General features: G+C 45.3%; 2 protein-coding genes across 13 annotated transcripts in view; both read right to left on the reverse strand.

The window, feature by feature from the left end:
• The window catches only part of BMP8A (bone morphogenetic protein 8a), a 46,429-nt gene extending 44,337 nt beyond the window's left edge, over positions 1–2,092 (reverse strand). For both annotated transcript variants that reach the window (XM_027864633.1, XM_027864632.1), the window contains exon 1: positions 1,033–2,092. In XM_027864633.1, the coding sequence (XP_027720434.1) occupies positions 1,033–1,465 (433 nt within the window). In that variant the 5' untranslated portion in view covers positions 1,466–2,092. The remainder of the gene's footprint in view (positions 1–1,032) is intronic.
• A 7,370-nt stretch (positions 2,093–9,462) lies between these two features.
• The window catches only part of MACF1 (microtubule-actin crosslinking factor 1), a 375,956-nt gene continuing 365,898 nt past the window's right edge, over positions 9,463–19,520 (reverse strand). For 6 of the 11 annotated variants that reach the window (XM_027864642.1, XM_027864638.1, XM_027864635.1 and 3 more), the window contains 4 exons: positions 15,227–15,438; positions 14,752–14,862; positions 12,505–12,628; positions 9,463–10,968 (listed from right to left, as the gene is read on the reverse strand). In XM_027864642.1, coding sequence (XP_027720443.1) covers positions 10,712–10,968; positions 12,505–12,628; positions 14,752–14,862; positions 15,227–15,438 — 704 coding nt within the window. In that variant the 3' untranslated portion in view covers positions 9,463–10,711. The remainder of the gene's footprint in view (positions 10,969–12,504; positions 12,629–14,751; positions 14,863–15,226; positions 15,439–19,520) is intronic. The other 5 variants (XM_027864644.1, XM_027864643.1, XM_027864645.1 and 2 more) reach the window with 1 other exon arrangement.

Raw genomic sequence — 19,520 nt, forward strand, 5'->3', positions numbered from 1 at the left:
ACACACACACACACACACACACACACACACACACACACACACACACAAAGCTGGGCCACAGGGTCTCTCTCGTACCTAGTAAGGGCATGGGTTTAAGCATATATTCATATATGTATATGGTATGTACACAAATACACATATATACATATATAGAGAGATGCATATGGATATATACATACACATATATATACACACACACATATAAAATAACCTACTATGTATCAGGCACTGTGCTAAGAGTTTTTTACAAATATTACCTCATTTGATCCTCACAACAACCCTGAATGGTGCTATCATTCCCTTTTTACAGTTGAGGAAACTGAAGCAAACAGAGGTGGAGTGACTTGCCCAGGGTCACACATCTAATAAACGTCTGAGGCCTGACTCCAGGCCCAGGGCTCTATCCACTTTGCCACCAGTCGCCGCCATGAAAGTAGCTGAACTTGAATTGTTGAAAAGAAAAAAACAAAACAAAACAAAACACCTGAACTCGAAAGAGCACATTGGAAATCAATCACATCTTGTCCCCTGAAGCTGGGGGATTTTGGAATCTCTGGACTCAGGCCACTCTCTGTCAGCTAGCCTGGCCCCAGCTTCTGCCAGAGCTGCCTGCCTATGAGACTGGGTGAGCATCATTTTCCTGTAGAACTTCTTTCCTTACCTTGGGGGGCCTCTCCTTCTTTTGTGGATTTCCTGAGGGGGTTATATTAGACATTGGAACAAGCATCCTATGACACCTTTTGGAACTCCTTTCCCTTGGCCTCCAAGAGCTCAAAGTTGATAGGATACAGAAACCATCTATGCAAACCTCCCCCCACCCCCAATTTCACAGAAGAGTAAACTGAGTTCCAAATAAGAGAAATGACTAGTCCAAGGCCACACAGACAACAAATAGCAAAGTTGGGATCTAAAGGACCTGTGAACTCCAAATTCACTGTTTGCCTCTTTGTGTTCACACTAATCATTTACCCCCGGTGGGGTCCCTCCCCTCTTTCTCTGTGCTGCTCCTCTCTCCACGCCCCTCACACTCACCCATATTTACGAAGCTCATGACCATGTCAGCATGGCTGATGACCCGTTCCAGAGGAGGGCTCTGGGTGCTCAGACTGGTCAGCACAGGCCTGGAGACCCCACGGCCCCAGGCCACATCTGCATCATCACTGCCTTGCCCATCTTCCTCTTCACTGGCCATGGCATGGTACAGGTCCAACATGAAGAGTGGGGCTGAAGATGGCAGCTTAGCTCCTGGGGGGGGCCTGGGCCGGGGGCGGCCTGGCAACCCCAAGATGGACAGGATCTCCCGTTGCATTTCCCGCTTCTCCCAGCCACTGAGTCTCCTCTGGAGGAAGCTGGAGGTGTGGAGATAATTCCCATGGAAGCTGCTGCTGCCCAGCTCCCACAGCAAAAGTCCCAGGAGCCAGAGCAGGGCCATTCCACCGAGGGGCCCCCTGGAGAAGAGTTTCATGGTCCTGCTGGTCTGCCCCTGTCCTGCTGCCAGACCTGGCTGCTCTGCCCTTGCTCCACTCTCCCCCTCCCCTTGCCTCCTTTCTGTTGCAGCTGAGCTATGCAAGGGCAGAGTCTGAGGGATTTAACTGGGGGTGAAAGGGATGGATCACAAGAGGTCCATTCACGGATGGGCTTTGAAATCAAGAACTAGGAATTGAAATGTTTTGTTAAAAAATAAACTAAAGTGTGAAGACTTATGGGAAATAAAAAAAAAAGGAAATCCTGAAGCCTGTGAAATAAAATTAAAATGGAAACAGTCTCCAAGGGTCAAGGGAGGCTGCCTGGTGATCACACTCTGCCTCTGACAAATAACCTGAGGGACCCAGAAGAGCCTGGAGTCAGTTTTCTTCCCTTAAAAGTTCCTCTGAAGTTGGGGAAAGCCGCTTTTGCTACTTTCCTGGAGGTCCTGTGGGCGGTTTTTTCTAGATGGACGGACAAGTCACCGCGAGCATAGCAGAGCAGGGACTGAGCCTCAGCCCAGAGATTCTCCCAAATACTCTCAGGAACCACGACCGAGGGAGGGGAGGTGGGAAGGAGGGAGGGAGAAAGGAAGGAGAGGAGAGAAAGGAGAGGGGAAGAGAGTTGAGTCACGAGAGGGTGGAAGAGAGGCAGGTGGGAGAGAACAGCAAGAGACAGGCAGTAGGGAAAAGAGGGAGAGAGGGAGAGACAGACAGACAGACAGGCACAGTGATACAGACTGGGATACAGAGAAAAAAGGAGGAGAGAGACAGGAGGCAAAAGGGAAACACGGCTAGTTTAAAAAGAGAAACGGAGACTGAAGAAAATAAGAAATAAGGAAAGCCTGGCAGCGCCAGGAGGAGAAGAATGAAGGCAGAGCCAGAAGCCGTCCCCTGCCTCAGCGTCGCTCCCCAGCGCCGTCCGCCCGCAGCTGCGTCCTCAGCTGGACCCACCGCGCTCTGTTTGGAGCCGTGCTGTTGCGGGGTCGGGCGTGTCCCGCGAGGTCGGGGCCTCCCGCAGAGCCCCGAGGGGCAGCAGGGGCAGCACTCGAGGTCTCTTCGTCTCCGCCGTCGAAGTCTGTCTCTGGCTCCCCAGCTGGCCTCGAGGCTCGAGGGCGAAGGTGCCGGCTCGGGGTGGGGCGGAGGCGTGGCGGGAGGACTGGGGGCGGGGGTCGGAGCCACCGCGCTACCTGCCTCGGACCGTCAGTCCGTCCGTCAGTCTGTCCCTCCCGTCGGTGCACCCACGCCTCCTCTGAGCCCGGTCCCCGCCCTCCGGTCGGCTCCTCCTCTCTCTCTCTGTGTCCAGCCCGGACGTGGGGGTCTCCCGGCTCACTGCGCAGAACGAGGGCCCTGGACACGGAGGGCAGGCGTCTGAGGACGAGTTCGTGGGTCCCCTGCTCCGTCCCGCGCTGCGCCCGCAGGCTGGTGCGGAGCCGAGCCCGAGGCGGACGCCCTGGCAGCCATGCGCAGCTGCCCCGGGGCCGCGGTGCCAGACTGGACAGGCGTTCGCTCCCACGGTGAATGGCTCGGCGCCTGCCTCGGCCCGAGACGGGGTTAAACCCAAGGCTGGGCCGGGAGGGAGGCGTCGTCCCTGCTCCCGCTCCCGCTCTCCAGCACGGAAGCTCGCCCGAGCCCGCAGGGCACGCTGACCAGCGCGCCTTGGACGGTCTGAAGCTTCTTTATTTTCTTATATTTTCGGTATCTACAATAGACCAAAGAGCAAAACCTACTTTAAAGTAGAGCCAAGCTTCTTGCCAAAGGGCAAGCTGACCAGCTCAAGGTCCCCAAGGACGCTCGGGGCGTGGGGCTGTGCTGGGATGCCAGCTGTTGCCAAGTGTAGCCAGCTGTTCCCAGCTGTGATTGGGGGCTTCGCAGGCGCCTCTGCCCCCTCCTGGACATCCCTGGGCCGGCCGCATCTGCCCTCTCCCTTTGCTTACGCTCCTCTGTAGAGCCTTCTCCGTGAAAACCCTTCCACAAAAAAAGCCTTCCTATGTACTTTGTACCCAGGAATCCGGAAATTAGCACGTGAAGATCAATGTGCAGCCTGTCCCTTGAGCTCAACAGGGATCAGGGACCAGGATCATGCTCAGACCTCAGAGGGCATTTAGTCTAGTTCAATCTGCAATTCCTACTTCGTCCCATTCAGTCTCCCTTCAAAGACTTCCATTGACGGGGAGCTAATCATCTAGGAGCTAAGAATAGGTTCTTGGATCCCTCCCTGATTGTGGAGAAGTTTTTCACTGTTCCATGGCGTTGGCTGTCATCAATGCGGGCGCTTCCTCCAGACATTCAAAGGAACTGTGAGAAAAGTGCTCCGTTTGGATCCTGAGGACCTGGGTTCAAATGCTAGCTCTGTCAGTAGCTGTGAAACCTCCAGCAAATCCTTTCTCTTCTCTGAGTTTCAGTTTCCTCATCAATAACTAGATGACTGGATGACCTCAAAGGTCCCTTCCAACTGGAGCTGGAAGGGATCCTATGCTGGGACCTGGGCCCTCTTAAGCCCTCCACCGGCAGGTTGCTCAGCACATCTGTCTAGATGTTGAGACATGGCATGGGCAGGGACTGTCCATGGGTCATTGCCCCATAAGCAGCTTACTCCATTTCTCTTCGTGTATTTCTCCGATATATTTTATACCACTTTTCTTCATATCAAGACTAAATCTTTTCCCCTGCAATTAATTCTCTGGTGCCACGTAGGCAAAGTCTGATTCTTCGGTTCTAGCACGGTCTTGCAGATAATTTGAAGATAAGTATCATTCCTCCTCCTCCTTCTTTCTCTGTATCTTTGTCTCTGTCTCTCGCTGTCCCTGTGTCTTGTCTGTGTGTGTCTCTCTCTTTGTCCCTGTGTCTCTCTGTGTCTGTTTCTTTCTCTCTCCCCGTCTTTCCCCACCCGTTTCCTCCCAGTCTTTTCTTTTCAAAGCTACACTCTCTGAATCCTTCTAGGGGTTCGATCTCTGACCTAAATCATTGCACTTTTGTGCTATATTTTCTTAGATGCACTGAGAGCCTATTTAAAATTCAAACAAAAGGTTTCCAAAGTAAAGTCATTGTGGACCTCCCAGGGCATAACAGGCCAGAGGCTGCCCCAGATGCAATCTCCAATCAACTTTAACCTGCAGGTGGAATTTACATAGCAGCGCTGCCCTCATCCCATACAAAGCTTACAGGAGAAGCAGGTAACCCTGCCTCCTGAAAGTACCAGTCTAGAAGGAAATCAGATATTCTTATATACGAGGTTACCATGAGAGGTACAGTGTTCTGTGAAGTCCCAGGGAAGGTGGTCACAGAAGAGATGGGAACATGTTGGAACAGGGCAGACTTCTGGAGGAGGTGGGATTTTAGTTGGGCCTTAAAGAATGGTTCACTTTATGTAAGTTTTCTTTCGTTTGAGTCTTGCAACAACCCCGAGTGTTGGCATTATTATTAACAAGCATTATCTCAATTTTACAGAGGAAAGGGAGGCTCAGGGATGTTTGATGCCTTGCCTATGGTCACAAAGGTGGGCTTTCTGACTCTAGGTCCTCAGCTCCACTCACTGCATCACACTGCCTCCTCACAAGCCACTTTAATTATGTTTCCAAGTTGCTTCATGTAAATGTCATGTCTCCTCAACTAGACTGTAAAGAGCCTGAGGCAGAACCTAACTCATTATTGTAAAAGGATTCATGTGGAATTGGGCTGCAGCTGAGACAGTTGTATTTTTAAATGACAGAATGTGCATTTTCATAAACCGAAGCAGGAGGGAGTTTGGGACCCACAAATTCCCTGGGCATTTTTGTGGTCTTAACAGAGCTAGATTTCCAAGAGATTGGGGAAGGGGGTTATGGGGGTGGAGGGAACCCAAATTAAAACTAGCTTCGGAATCTCATCCTGGTTTGGCAGAATCAGTCTGGTCCATCCAGCTTGGCTCCTCATGTCACCTGCTTCAACCCCACAACCAACTTTATGTTATGGCCAATGTTATTCCAAAGATGTGAATTTAGTTTCAATGGTAGTGTCATGGGAACCTTTCACTAAGAGCTTCTGGAATAAATGGATTGGCAAGTAGGCAAAAAAATCTATTAGAAATGTCATAGGAACCACTGAATATCAGGGCCTTTCACCATGCTTTCTGATAACTGTCACTCCATCCTTCCTAGATATTAGATTCCAGTCAGAAGGGACTAACAGGAATTTAATAATGCTAATAGTTGGCGTTTATACAGTGCTTTGGGATAGTGAGATAGCTCAGTGGATAGAGCACTGGGCCTGGAGTCGAGAAGATCTGAGTTCAAATTGACCTCAGACACTTGCTAGCTGTGTGACCCGGGGCAAGTCATTTAATCTTGCTTACCTCAGTTTCCTCATCTGTAAAATGAACCAGACAAGGAAATGGCAAATATTTGTGAAGAAAACCCCAAATGGAAAAGTCAGTCACAACTGAAAAATGACTGAAAATAGCGCTTTGAGGTTTGCAAAGTGCTTCTTTGATCCCTAGAACAACCTTGGAAAGCAGGCGCTGGTATTATCCCTGTTTTACAGATGAGGAAACTGAGGCAAGCAGAAGTGAAGTGACTTGTCCAGAGTCACAAAGTTAATGAGTCTGAGGTCAGGTTTGAACTCAGATCTTCTCAATTCCAGCACTCTGCTCATTGTACGGCCTCATTCCCTCCAGAATTGAAAGAGCCCTAGTCCAGCTTCCACTCCCCCATTTTGCTGAAGAGAAGAGTGAGGTTCATACAAGTGAAGTGAATTCTCCAAGATCAAACAGATACAAGCACGGGAGCCTGGATTCACATGCAGGCCTCTGAATCTCAATCTGTTGCTGCTCCCTTTCCATAAAGCCAGAATTTCCTTTTCAAAATCCCTGAGAAGTGGGCACCCAATTGGTCTTCAGTTGAAGATCTCTACTGATGGGGAACTCATTAGCTCTTGAGACAGAGGATTCTACTTTGAGGCAACTCTAATTGTTAGTAAGTTTTTCCTTAGATAGGACTGAGCTGAATTCCTGTAATTCCCCAAGTCAGAGTCCTCTTTCACATTCTGGTCCAAACATAACTGTCCAGTCCTGCCACCATTTTCCTCCCCCATTTCCCCACTCCAGCTTTCTCCTACATGAATTGACCCGAATTGGCATTTTTTGATGGCTTGGTGGATAAGAATGCAGAACTCTGAAACTTCTTGGCTTTGAATGGGGACTCAGACACTTATTTGAATGACCTTGGGGAAGGCATTGAGCCTCTTAGAGCCTTATCAGTAAAATGGGGACAATACTTGCAGCAGTTACCAGCACAGGGCTGTTGGGAGGATTAGGAGAGAATGTCCATAAAATGCTTTGGAAACATTAAAGTACTATATAAATTTCACTATTATCAATCTGTGGTGGGTTTAAGCGATAGCTGACAGCTGATAGCTTGGAGGGAACATTGGGATATTAAAATGGTGTTTACTGATGCCTGTGATCAGTGGTGTTAACTGTTGGAATTTTACATTTTCTGATGTGCTGAACTCCTCCACAAGGAATGGAGCTAAATGAGCAAGCCCTTCTAGAGAACAGAAGGACCAACCCTGGGTGTGAGAAATCCTTTCTTGTCAGAATATAGAGCATTAGAGTATGGATGGAGGAAAATACAGACAGCCAGAAGCCTGGGCTTGAATCCTTCCCTATTCCCCAACAAACTTGCTAGCTGTGCAATCATAAGTGAATCACAACTTTTTAAAGCCTCATTTTCTTCATCTATAAAATGGGGGTGGATGCCCATACTTCCTACCCTTACATTTGTTGGGAAGGAAAAATTATTTGTCTAATTCTTAGAAATTTGAAGGCTGAATTATTTCATTGGCAGAAATGACACCTAAATTTTTTTCAGTAACAGCTACCTACCTCCTTCTGGTGCAGTGAGGTTTGTGTGTGTGTGTTGGGGGGGTGGTGTTCAAGGCCTAACCTTGAGTTGCCCTCCTGTCTGTCTCCTCTAGGTAAGGAGTACTGTGGAAGCCTAACAAACTCCCTTAGGCACACAGATTCCCCAAACTTCACGTCTGCGGTTGTCCCATCCCTAAGAGTTCGGCTAAGTGAGGCCAATGGCAAGCACAGGGCCTACGGACACAAGAGTAATTAGTTTCAAGCCTTAGAAAGAGGTAGCTGTTGGAGGTCAGGAGAGATTCTGAAAAGGAGCTGAACTTGAAGCTGCTGTTGGGGTTAGGTCTTAGCCTGCACATAAGTGCCCACATTCTATAGTTTTAAGGAGCAAAATGCAAGAAAACTACTTGTCATTTTCTAGGTCTGCTGTACAGTTGAAGAAATGAAAGACAATCAACCAGAATCCTAGACCCCAAACAATTTGAGAACAAAGATAGAAGAGGACCAAGTACTAAGTGAATACAGAATGCCTTTAGCTCTTTTTCCCAGTGCTGGACTTGGTTGGCTGTAGTACAGAGACCTAGATTTGAATCCTGGCTCTGCTACTAACTTCTTGTGCAAGCCTTAAATTCTAGTCCCTTCATTGTCAATTAAAGAAATTTTAAAATTGGGGGAATACTTACCTCACAGGGTGTTTGTGGGGAAAATGCTTTGTAAACCTTAAAAGTGCTACAAAAACTTGAGCAATTATTATCATCCTAGAAGAATCAGGGATCAGAAATCCTGGCCAAAGGCAAACCAGGGAACATTGTAAGGACTAACTTGTTAGTTTTACCTCAAATAGCTTTAACAAATATCCTTTTTCTAAATGTCTGGGCTTAAGTTTCCTGAGAGGTAAGCTAGAAGGTAGGATTTGCTGTTATTTAAATGGCATGCTGAGATGTGCCTGGGCCAGTCTCCCAGATCCCAGTTCTGTACCTCGCAGACAGCAGTGTAGTGAACAGAGCAATACATTTGGAATCAAATGGTCTAGGTTCAAATCACAACTTTGCTACTTACTTCTTGTCACCAAAGTCACTCAGTATCACTAGGCCTTGGCTTCCCCATCTGTAAAATTACGAGGTTGGGGGGCAGCTAGGTAGCACAGTGAATAGAGCACTGGCCCTGAAGTTAGGAGGACCTCAGTTCAAATCCAGCCTCAGACCAAACACTTGACACTTACTAGCTATGTGACCCTGGGCAAGTCACTTAACCCCAATTGCCTAAAAAAAAATAAAAAATAAAAATAAAAAATAAAAAAAATTAGGAGGTTGGATTACATCAAGTGTTCTCAACCTTTGTTGTGTCATGGTGGCAGCCAGTCTGGTGAAACCCATGGACCCCTTCTCAGAATCATGTTTTTAAGTGCATAAGGTAAAATACATATAGGATTATAAAGAAATCAACAATAACAAAAGTTGTCAAAATGTTATAAAAACACATCAATGGACCCTGGGTTAAGAACTCCTGGATTAGATGATCTCAGAGGTCCCATTCTACTTAGCTTTACACACTGTAAGTTTACTTAGCCAGGATGATACCTTCCTTCCAAGGTCAATGATGTAAACTGAGTTGACACTTTGACTTTGGCCTTTCTCCTCTGATTGCCGTCCATGATTTCCTGGGTGTTCTCCTTCCACAGATGCATATTACCATTTCTCCACCATGGACTTGGGGATTCCTCCCCATTCTTCCCACCCCCCTGTCAATTTACACCCTGGAGGGCAGACTTCTAGTGATGAGACTCTTGGAGCTCAGCTAGCTGGGCTAGTACTTTGGACAAGAGAGACATGGTCCACAAAGCCCTTCAAGTGGGTCACACTCGAAGCTTGTCCAGGTGAACAGGTCCCTGATGTGACTTTGTGCTCTAAGGTAGTTTTAGAGAACCTAGGGGCCACTTCTGCACCATGCTGAGGCATCAGAAGTGATGACACTGTCTTTGTAGGAAGAAAAATACATGGGGGGAAGAGTTGTGCTCCAGACATTTACCTTAACATAAATGTTCCATTTTTTTGCTCCAAGTAATGACTCTAAAATACATGCAATCTTAACTTTTTGCTTAAATGTCATACAGAAAAGTAGGGTTTGGAATGAAACAAGAAAATAAACCATCCCAAAACATCATGACTGCAAGCAATTTTAATACAAAAATGTGTCTTGTTTTTAAACAGTTCATTGGTACAGCTTTTGTTTCTGCCTCAATTAGAACCAAGTGAGAGAAATCACACAGCACCATGGTCGGTCAGAGCTGAAAAACAGCGGGGAACACACACAAGAGCTTTGGAAAGCCTGTCTCCATCCTCCTCATGGTCACTTGGTCAGTTGATAGTATTAGAAAACAAAATAAAAACAACAAAAAAGCAAAGACACAAGTGAAACAGGACTTGATAGGGAGTATGCTGGTGAGATTTCATTAGAGGACAAATAGGTTAGGTTGTCAGCTTTCCAGATATGTTCTGGGGAAGCTGAATGACCATTTAAATAAATAGCAAAAAAAAAAAAAAAAAAAAAAAGCAGATGAATAATTCTGGAATTCACACTTTGAGATCAGGGGGTCTGGGTGGCCACCCAAACGGGACAGGATGTTACCAAGCAAGCTGTTGTCTCATGATCTTCCACTCCCAAGCAGGGCTCTCCCCCACCACACCGCCTGCTCTTCCAGCAGTCTAAAGATGAGCCCTGAACATTAACAGTGTTCATGTGACTTTTACACACTCAGTGACTGAGACGGTAGTTTAAAGACAGCACTTTAATGAACTTTTACTATAACATGTGCAAATCTTATTAATTCAAATAAACTCCCCCTTTTCTTCAGCTAAAATCACAAAGTTAAAAACGATGGAAAAAAACAGCTGGAGGTTCCCTCCCTTTCCTCGTGCTTCTTTGCTGCTTGAGGTGTCTGTGATTTACAAAAAAAAAAAAAAAAGAGTCCCTTCCACGCTGCAGGATTCTTTTTTTTAAATATAATTTATCTTGCTGAGATAGCAAGTCAAGTTTATAAAGAAGATGCATTTAGGAATAATCCTAAAAGATAAAGCAGGTTTATAACCCTGCACCGCGCAGAAATCCTATTTATAGGTTTTTTTTTTCTCCTTTAATACATGTTCACATCTTGACCTTTTTAACTTTTGTTTCTCAAACCTTTCAGTTTCTGGCTCCCCATTCAGTACTGGGGTTTCCCAGAAGGCAAAGTTTATCTACATAAATATTCACATGAAAATAGTAACTTACAAAAAGAAAAAAAAATAAGGCAGCTTCATAACACAATTATTCTTTTACACTTTTAACAATATAACTTCTCCCATTCAGAATAAATATACACCCAGCATATGGAGCAGGCTTAGAACTCATCAGGCTTGGTGGGGAGCTATTATCGCTTTGGGCCTGGAGTCCTGGGGGAAGCTGTGGCGGTTTTCTTGGACATGGTGGGGATTTTGGAAGGCTTTGTCAGTCCTCGCCTGGAACTGCCTTGGCCCCCTGCTGTGCTGCTCTCAGATGTGTCTGAACAAGCCGACTGGGTCTCTAGGAGGTCAAAGTCGGAGGCATCACTTCCTCGGCGGCTGCTTGCTCGGCTCCCTGTCCGGCTTCCAGCACGACTTGTGGGCCGACTGGTTGTCTTTTTTGGATCTGTAGTTTATGAATGAAATCAGTCAACATTTATTAAACACACCTGCTCTGTGCCAAAAAGAAGCAAAAGACAGTCCCTGCCCTCAATGGGCTCATGTGCCAATGGGGGAGACAACGTGCAAACAAATGTGAGCCAATAAGCTGCTTACACGATCAACAGGAAATAATGAACCTCTGTGAGAAGTGTGAAGACCCCAGCATAAAGAGGGTTGGGGAAGGCTTAGAAACCCAGGACAGTGATGTGATAAGACCTGGACTTTGTGAGGGTGATTTCACAGAATCACAGATTTAGGGTTGGAAAGGACCTGCAACTCCAACATTCTCTTTTACAGATGAGGAAACTGAGGCGCAGAGTGGAGAAGTGACTTGGCCAGGATGTTCCTGACTCAGGTCCCTCTTGCTGCCTCTCTGGCCCTGTGTGTACTCATTATAATCACCCTTCATGCTTGCAGTATATCCAAGCATTCCCTTTCCAGCCAAGCAGGTTCACTGGCCATTACTAGCCTTATGGGAAGGATAAAAAAGAGGGGTGGGCTTGGGGTGAGGGCTACTTGTCATCTCATGTACACGTCTTTCAGGACATTGATTTCTTGTGTTCCCATCCCTGGTGCCCAGGGATAAACCTGACCACACAAAAGTATTTATTTGTAAAAGGTGTCTTTCAATTTAGAGAGCTAGAAATTACTTTCTTTCTACTATTCTACTGTCATCCCCAAATGCCAATCCCCAGAAACAATGAATAGGAGAGGCAGGGTTATCACAGGTACCCATCACAGGAGGCATGCTTGCCAAGATCTGGGTGGAACTGATGCTGCTGAGGGAGAGAGGGGCAAAAAAGTGGCTTTATCATCAACATGACTACCTATTTAGGAAGGGTTCCAGCATGGGATTCTGTCTGACATCTGATGACCAGCTTAGGTAAGGGTAATAAGGTCTATCATTAAAGCAGAGTTTCTTAACCCTGGAATTCTCTGGCAGCCTGGTGGACCTAGGGACCTCCATGCCCCACCTCTCCCATCAGAATTATGTTTTCAAATGCATAAATTAATTTACAAAGGAAACCAATTATATTGAAATATAGTTATCAAATATTAAAACAAACAAGTCTACAGACTTGTTAAGATTAAGAGCCTCCTACAGTAGTTGGTTGGCCACTGAGACTCATTAAGACCATCTATCAAGGCATGACCATGACGGTGACTTGCACTGTTGAAGGGCACACACACACAAGGATGAAATCATGAAAAGTTTAAGTATCATCATCACCATCTTCACTTCTGTTATCTAGAGGGAAGACTACAGCTAGTTAAGAGGTCTCCTGATATAGGGGCTGGACATCTTCATGGACTTTTTCCTGGGTATCAAAAGTACATGTTTATCTTCAAAGCCACTGAATCATTTCTAATAGGGCATGGCTATCTCGACAAAACAATGTCCATTAGGAAAGACATAGTTCTCAAATCTTTTCCCACTCTTGAACATCGGCCTCTTATGAGAAGCCATAGCATTGATGACTTTAGAGACTAATGAACTTACCAGCCCGATTGGTTTTGGCACTGGTGGAGACTGGAGAAGAACTGTTACTGGCGTCCCCAGTAAGAGAGGTTCGGCTAGAATGAAAAGCTGGGCGCTTCAACTTGCTGCCTGTAGATGACAACACCTTTGGGAGAAAAGGACATTGTTACTCACTGACTGTGATTTGATTCAAAGAAACATTTTTTTTAGCCCCTGCAATAGGATTTTAATATAGGACTATCCTGAAAAGCAAATTAAAAGTCAAGGAAAACATTCTTTTGTTGTTGCTTCAAAAATATGCATTTTGATAGTTTAGTAAATCTTTCTGATTTGTAATTTTAAAATATTTTCTAATACCTTTATAGTTTCTATAAACATTGATGAAAGTTTTCTAAGATTTTCAAGGCCACATTAAGAATACTGTGATTTAACTGAGAGGAGGGGGGTCATGGAGGGAAGGGGGAATGGGAAGAATTTTTTAAACCTCATAGGTCAAACTTCTTTAATAAAAACCAGAAAGATAATTTTCAGTCCAAAATGCCATAATATGATTACAGTTAAGACTTGGTCAAGAAAGCAGGGGAGTGGAAACTCCACAGACCAGGGGTCTGGCTTTATTGCTAAGTATCTGGATGACTCTAGATCTGCTGCATCATTATCATGAGCCTCACTTTCTTTATCTACAAAATAGGGATGATATTCATTCCTGTCCTGTTTACCTCATCATCTCAGGAAAAGATGGACATAACTGAGCTTTCAGAGGAAGAAATCACCATGTTTTCAGTTGCGTTTGAAAGTTCTAGACTTTGTTTTGGGGGTGGATATACATTTTGATTCTATTTTAAATGCCACTCTTCCTGCAACATGTCCTCCTATTTTTTCTTCAAAATAAACTGTTTAAATGTTTTCCAAGACTTTTAAGATGTTCATTTGATTAGAAGAGAAAAATAACCCAGCAGGACTTTTCTGCTCATGTACTTCTGGGTTATAAGTTTTTCCAACAAATCAAGGGAAAGTCCAATAAAGCAGGTTATCCATCAAGCCCTCGGAGCCAAGGTCCTCAAGTCTAAGTGGACAGAGAAGCCCCAGTTTCAGAAGCTGCCCTTTTGGTTGGCATAATTTTAAAGTCATATTGTCTTAGGATGACAGCAGCTTACAGGGTTCTTAAACATCAATTCAATTTTGGCAAAGTGAGCTGGGTTACAGGGTGACTTAATTATAGAATATCCAGCTGCAATGGGTAAGTCTTATAATAATAACTATAAAACTTCAGCTGTAAGATGAGTTTTCACCTACAGGCCCAGAATTTGCACATTATCTTTTAAATTTTAGAATTTCTCAGATTCTCATGAAACTGGAGCCCTAAAGAAGGCAGGCAGCAGGATAAGCAGATCGGCTCCGGGATTCAAGTGGCACCAAGTGACCAAAGATCAGAGTTTGTGCTCTGGTGTAAACTGAGCAGGATTCCCAGATCAATGCCGAAGCCAGGGAATGCCCAGGCCCAGGGCGCTGAGACATTTTCGCTGAAGTTCCTGCCTGAACAGGATACAAATGCACATTTTGTGAAGAGCAGAATTTTGAAAGGAGAACCCAAGGATCAGGCAAGGCATTTTATTTCTCAAAAGCTGCCATACCCAGTGTTGCAGTGTTGTAGTTACAGTAAATGGATAGGCTGAAACCCTGGTTTGTGTAGTCAAGTCAAAATAAAGTTATGAAGAATCCAGAAGGTCCAGAGTAAGGTTCAATCTGAAGCCCAAAGCAAGTTCCACTGACCTCTAATGCTACAGGCCTTGGGGCCAGTGGAATGCATGGCAGGAGTGCCCACCCAGGGTGACACGAACCACTACATCGTTAAAAGCAAGTTAAAAATCAAGTTATACATGCGCGATTGTTGAATTTCAGCTGTTAATAACTCGGCTCTTGATTGGATGAAAACTTTTCTTCGTGACTAAACTTCATAAAAGTGTTATTAAAAATCACAGAATAAATGAAGGGATCAGAAACCATAACTTTTTTTCTGGCCATATTTTTAGTGTTATCGTAAAAGCCATGACTGACCTAGTTTTCGGCCATAAAATCAGGTCACGTGCATCAAATTTCTTTAAGTCCGAGTTAGAAACTCCTGAAAAACACTTCCCCGTGTGAACTAGCCATGAGAGTAAGTGCTAGGAGAGGACAGGAGAGGAAGGTGCTGGCCGGTCAGGGAGAGAAGCCACTGGCCACCTCCCCTCGGCACACTGGTCGTCTGCCAGAGATGCCATACTCTACCTCAGAACCGGGGAGCTGGAGGTCAGGAGGACCGCTGTCCCTGAGGGGGGTGCCAGCTTTACTGTTTACCAACCAAGGTTTGTCATAACATCGAGAGGACTGATGTGGAGTCTGTGGAATGGAAATCCAAAGCGGGGTGGAATGGTTGGACATGGAGCAGAAAGGGACAAAAATGGGACAGAAAAGCAAACAGAGGATCCTGAGTTTTACAGAAATGGAGACAAAACCAAGAGGCGTCAGCTCTTCCCCTGCAGAGTCTGCGGCCACACAGCTGGGAGGCAGGGAAGGATCTGTGGGCTGCAACGGGGAGGACGCAGGAAACAAGCGAAGTTCTGAACACGGCCCTGCAGGCCCAACCTCCTGGGGGCCAGGATGTGCCAGAGGCAGCTTCCAGCCTGCACCCAGCATGTGGGGAAGGCTCTTGGCAGCCCCTGGGCAGAAGGAAGGGCAGCCCCCCATCATGCCCAGAACCTACCTTGGCCCCACTGGCAGGGGTTGCTGGAGAAGATGGCATCGAGGCGCAGCTGTGGTTACTCTGGCTGGCACTGGAGCTAGACCGGGTAGGGGAGGCTGCCCGGGATGATGGCTTGGATCTTCGACCACGGGATCGGAAAGGTGTCATTCCCTGAGACACACCCTCAGGTAAGATGAATTTTTCCCTAAGTTCTATATTAGTTCTTCCTCGTGCTTTAAAAAAAAAAGGACAAAAACACACAAAAACATAGACATATACACAGAGTTAATCTTGACAAACATTTTCCTGATTCCCACAATGACGCTCAACCCCAAAATGCCAAATAAGTCTTAGGCATTTCTGATGCATGCAATATCAGAGGAAAATCCCACCCTTCCTTTAATGAAACTTTTCTTATCAGCATTCTCATCCATTTGATGACAGCAGGCATTTTTGTTATTGAGTTTCCTTGGAGTGCTCCATACATAATAAACTCTTCCTTAAATGGCATTTACAAAGAAGTAGAGTAGAAATGTATTGAGTACTAGTATCCAAATGAGATGACAAAATGCTAGTTTGTCATGGTCCCCAGTGTAAGCACACTGTACCCTGGTAAAGGTAAAAACACAAGCACAGCCTTCCATGATTTGGATGTCAAACTAAATATCCCCTTCTCTTTCTCACAATGTGTGTATCATCTACTCAGTTTTTGAGTCATGACATTAAAATAGAGAAATGTAGACTTAATAGCCTTCACCAGTGGTGTCAAACTCGAACAGAAACTCCCTGTGCTTTGTATTGACTTAGAAAACCACAAATTAACATTATTTCTGTTGTACTGCATTGTTATTTTAAATGTTAAACAAACACTTCCCAATCAGGTTTCTGGCCTTACTCAGGTGACCTGAGTTGTGCTGCACTTGATACCTCAGGTTTTCACAGCTCTGATTCATGTAATGGTAGAGCTTACAAAGCAGGATTTTTATTTTTTAAAGATGAGGGGATTTCAGACAGTGAGATCGGCACACAATCATTTAAAGAACTATTAAATGTATCCATGTGGAGAAAGAGAAGTCATGCATAAAACTTGCCTGTTGGGAAATATGTGAAAGCCAAATACTTACTTGGGGGGAAGAGGTGGGAAGGCATAATAAAGAGCACTGAGTGGAGGGGTCTTGGACAGAAGCTGCCTCCATCCTACTACTGCCAATAAAACCAGGAATCAAATTTAGATTCAAAAGATACTTTAAATTTAGTTGAAGCAAATCTTAAAAAGGAAAAGTGTGGCTGGTTTTTAGGAGATGAAGGAGCCCCCTGAACCTTCCCCTCTATTCTCTATTTGCTTCTCCCTAAAAAGCTTTACCATTACAAGTGCCAGAGGGGCACTATGGCATGGCAAAAAGAGTTCTGGATGTGGAGTCAAGAGAGAACTGGGTACAAATACTGCCTCAGACACTTGCTAGCTATGTGGCCACCAGCAAATTACTGAACCTTTCAGAATCTCAGTTTCCATCATTAGAGATTATGTACCCCACATGGCTGTTGCAAGGATCAATGGGTGATGGAAGGGCCCTGGATTTGGAGTCACATGATGTCAGTTCAAATGGGGCTCTGCCACTGACAATCCCTGTGACCTTGGGGAAGTTTCTATCTCACTGCCAAGGGCTCTGGGCCTATCTGTACAATGTGGGGCTGTCTTAGCTGACCTCTGAGGTCTCTTTCAGATCAGATAGTTTAAGAAACAGACTCATTAGATGCAAACTGATGTTTCCTTGCTTCTTTCTTGTCCATACACTTTTCATTTTCTATAGTCTTTCTCTTGGATAATGCCATCCATTCTTTCACTTTTTTTTGAAGACTCTCAAATCTGGGCTCACAGCACTTAAATGTGCCACTCATTTTGGTGTTTGCCTATGCTGTCATTTAAATGTTTTGACTATGTGTCTTGTCTCCTTAAATGGATTACAATCTCTCTCTTCTCTCTCTCTCTCAACAATTGGGGTTAAGTGACTTGCCCAGGATCACAAAGCTACTAAGTGTCTGAGGCTGGATTTGAACTTAGGTGCTCCTGACTTCAGGACTGGTGCTCTAACCACTGCACCACTGAGCTGCCCTACAATCTCTTCAAGGGTAGTAACCATAGCTCGCATCTCTCCACTGGGAGCAGTGGAAAAGACGGCTGGACATGAAGAGGAGTAAGAAGACCTGGGTTCAAATCTTAGGTCATAAACAGCAGAGCCAAGGCGACACCACACAAGTGACTTAACCCCTTTGGGTCTCAGCTCATTTGTAGAATGAGCAGGTTGGATTAGATGATCTCTGAAGTCCTTCCCAGATCTAAATCTGTAATTTCCCCTTATCTGTTACAGGGTTGGATATACTATAGCTGCTTCCCAGGATCTTTGTTGAGTTAGTGAGCTCAGCTAAGGATTCAGACATCCTCCAGCTGCTGCAGCTCCACAAAGTCCTAAGGGTTTAACATGTGGTCAGATCTGAACTTTCAATATGTCAAGTTCTATCCAATTGCAGCCATAAGAAACTTAAAAAATCAAAATGGAAGACAAGAGCAAAGAAAATTTAAACTGGGGAGGGGGAAGAGGAGGATGTTACACTTTGCTATGAAATGCAACAGAATTATAGCAGGCCCATAAGTGGACCTCTACCCTTTGGATACCGTAAGCCCTCAACAGTGGACTTAGGGGATAGTTCTATAGGGCCCTTTGTAGCTGTGAATGCAAAAGGGAATGAGAATAGCAATCAAAAAGGCTATCTGAAAAAAAAAGAAAAAGATGCTGGGAAAGCAGTCAGAGATGGAAGAAATCAGGACAATCCTGAGGCTTCCTCTAAGAGGGTGGTACTGTTGGTCTTCCTGCAACTTTACGCAGCACCAGGTGGAAGGGGACTCCCTCAGTTCCTTTGGTCTCCAAGCCTGGCACAGAGCACTGTGCAAAGCTTCTTTCGTTGCTGCCCTGGGTCTGAAGTGTTTCTGGTGTCCTCACCTTTCAGTCAGGGGCTGGGAAAATCTAGTCCATCATGTTCACAGGGTGTACCAGACACATTATGAAGAACATACCATCATATAAAATAGCCCCACTCTTCAGGAAACTGTTGTGGTGAGAATGAGCGGGCTCTGGGCCTGAGATAGTGTTGCTCTGGCTGTAGCTGCTGCAGCCTGGAGAATAATCACCCCTTCTTCTTCCTTGGTGGGATGCTATAGCCCTTCAATGATACTTAGGGCTTAAGGGTGAGAGGGCTAAAGATTAGGTCTGCTCAGGGAAAATAGTGACCTTTGTCACAGAGGCAGCTCTTCTACCTACAGCCCCAGTACCCTCATGCAGCATACTCAGGACCATCTTCAGGGCAGGGGCAGTGTTTCATGCACTAAAATCATCACTTCGGTATCACTCTTATTACAAGTCTCAGCTTCAAGTGACTGACTACCCTTTATATTCCAGGATATCCGCAACTTAATGGAGAATATTTGAGGAGGTAACACAAAGAAATGGCCCTAAAGGTTGAATTTCAGGCACCTGAGTTGAAATACATTACTTAGAACTGAAAGCAGTCTTACTGTGAAGACAGGCAATAAGAAGAAGAAATATTCAAAGGGAAAGGAGATTCTTGGGGGCTAGAAGAATTGGTTGGTGGAAGAGGAGCTGATGACAAATGTTCTCGAGTCCCTGTGTAGGAGCCAGAAATATCAGAATCAGGTGATGTGAACACCAGAAGCAGGCAGTTGACTGTAGGTGAAGGAACAGGAGGAAGATATGGAGATAGAGTGTGGACTACGTTAGACTTTTTGTCTAAGTGTGTGAATGATTCCCGTTCTTCACATTTCCAATGAAAGTACTAGTAAATATTATAGAAACTCAGGGGAGTTGACATCATTTGGAACAAAACACTACTAGGTTTGGCATTACCTCACTGCTCTTTGCATTAAATCCTGGTGAATACAGTTGCTCATTCCTGCCCCCTCCAAGTATGTGGTAAGTAAGTGCCTCTTGTGTAGGATGCTTCAGGAAGTAGAGAAGGTGTATGTTTGCGAATCTTGGAAAATTTTCCCACGATCTCTGAAGACTCAACGTTGTATAGTTGGCCCAAAGGTGAATGGACAAGCACATGGTGAGTGCGAGCAAACTGTATTTCTAGTATTTCTACAAATACTTGTAAGTATTTCTAATGATGAACCAAGCACAAGAAGTGGTATACAGCTGGGAAAATGTACGATCATCAAAGGATATGGGCTGGTCATCTAGCAAGGAATAAACAGATCAACTGTCTGAGCGTGACTCTGATAGCCTTGAAATATAAAACA

This window comes from Vombatus ursinus, unplaced genomic scaffold (assembly GCF_900497805.2).
Source record: "Vombatus ursinus unplaced genomic scaffold, bare-nosed wombat genome assembly UNPS02014775.1, whole genome shotgun sequence".
NCBI classification, from domain to species: domain Eukaryota; kingdom Metazoa; phylum Chordata; class Mammalia; order Diprotodontia; family Vombatidae; genus Vombatus; species Vombatus ursinus.